General features: G+C 38.2%; 1 protein-coding gene across 1 annotated transcript in view; it reads right to left on the reverse strand.

Annotated features, from left to right (window-relative positions):
- The window catches only part of LOC119589208 (F-box/LRR-repeat protein 6-like), a 37,521-nt gene that overhangs the window by 3,596 nt on the left and 33,522 nt on the right, over nt 1-403 (reverse strand). The window contains exon 7 of the mRNA XM_037937808.1: nt 59-226. Within this exon, the coding sequence (XP_037793736.1) occupies nt 59-226 (168 nt within the window). The remainder of the gene's footprint in view (nt 1-58; nt 227-403) is intronic.

Here is a 403-nt window from a genome sequence, read left to right on the forward strand (position 1 = left end):
ATCAAAATCAAAACCAAACAAAATCTATGAATACTTCCCACCATCAAGCAATACTTACTTGCACTGACATGGATGTCTGTGAGAGTCTGGTGTTAGAATTGGTCAGTCTTAGAGTTCTCAGCTTTGTGCATCCTTTCTGTAGAAGCTCTATGTTGATCCTAACACAGTCACGACCAATGGTCAACACATTTGACAGGTCCAGTGTTTGGAGATTTTGGCAGTGATCCTGCAATGCAAGATCAAAATAAAAACAATCAGGGACACAGATAAAGTAAATAGGTTATTAGAAGATCATACAAGATGGCAAACAATTAAATTAAGGTCTCTGGGAGATCCAAAGTGGGTGCTATTACTTATAGAAGCTGTAGCACTTAGACCCTAAAGTTCTATATATCATCCTGAG

This window comes from Penaeus monodon, chromosome 25 (genome assembly GCF_015228065.2).
Source record: "Penaeus monodon isolate SGIC_2016 chromosome 25, NSTDA_Pmon_1, whole genome shotgun sequence".
NCBI classification, from domain to species: Eukaryota; Metazoa; Arthropoda; class Malacostraca; order Decapoda; family Penaeidae; genus Penaeus; species Penaeus monodon.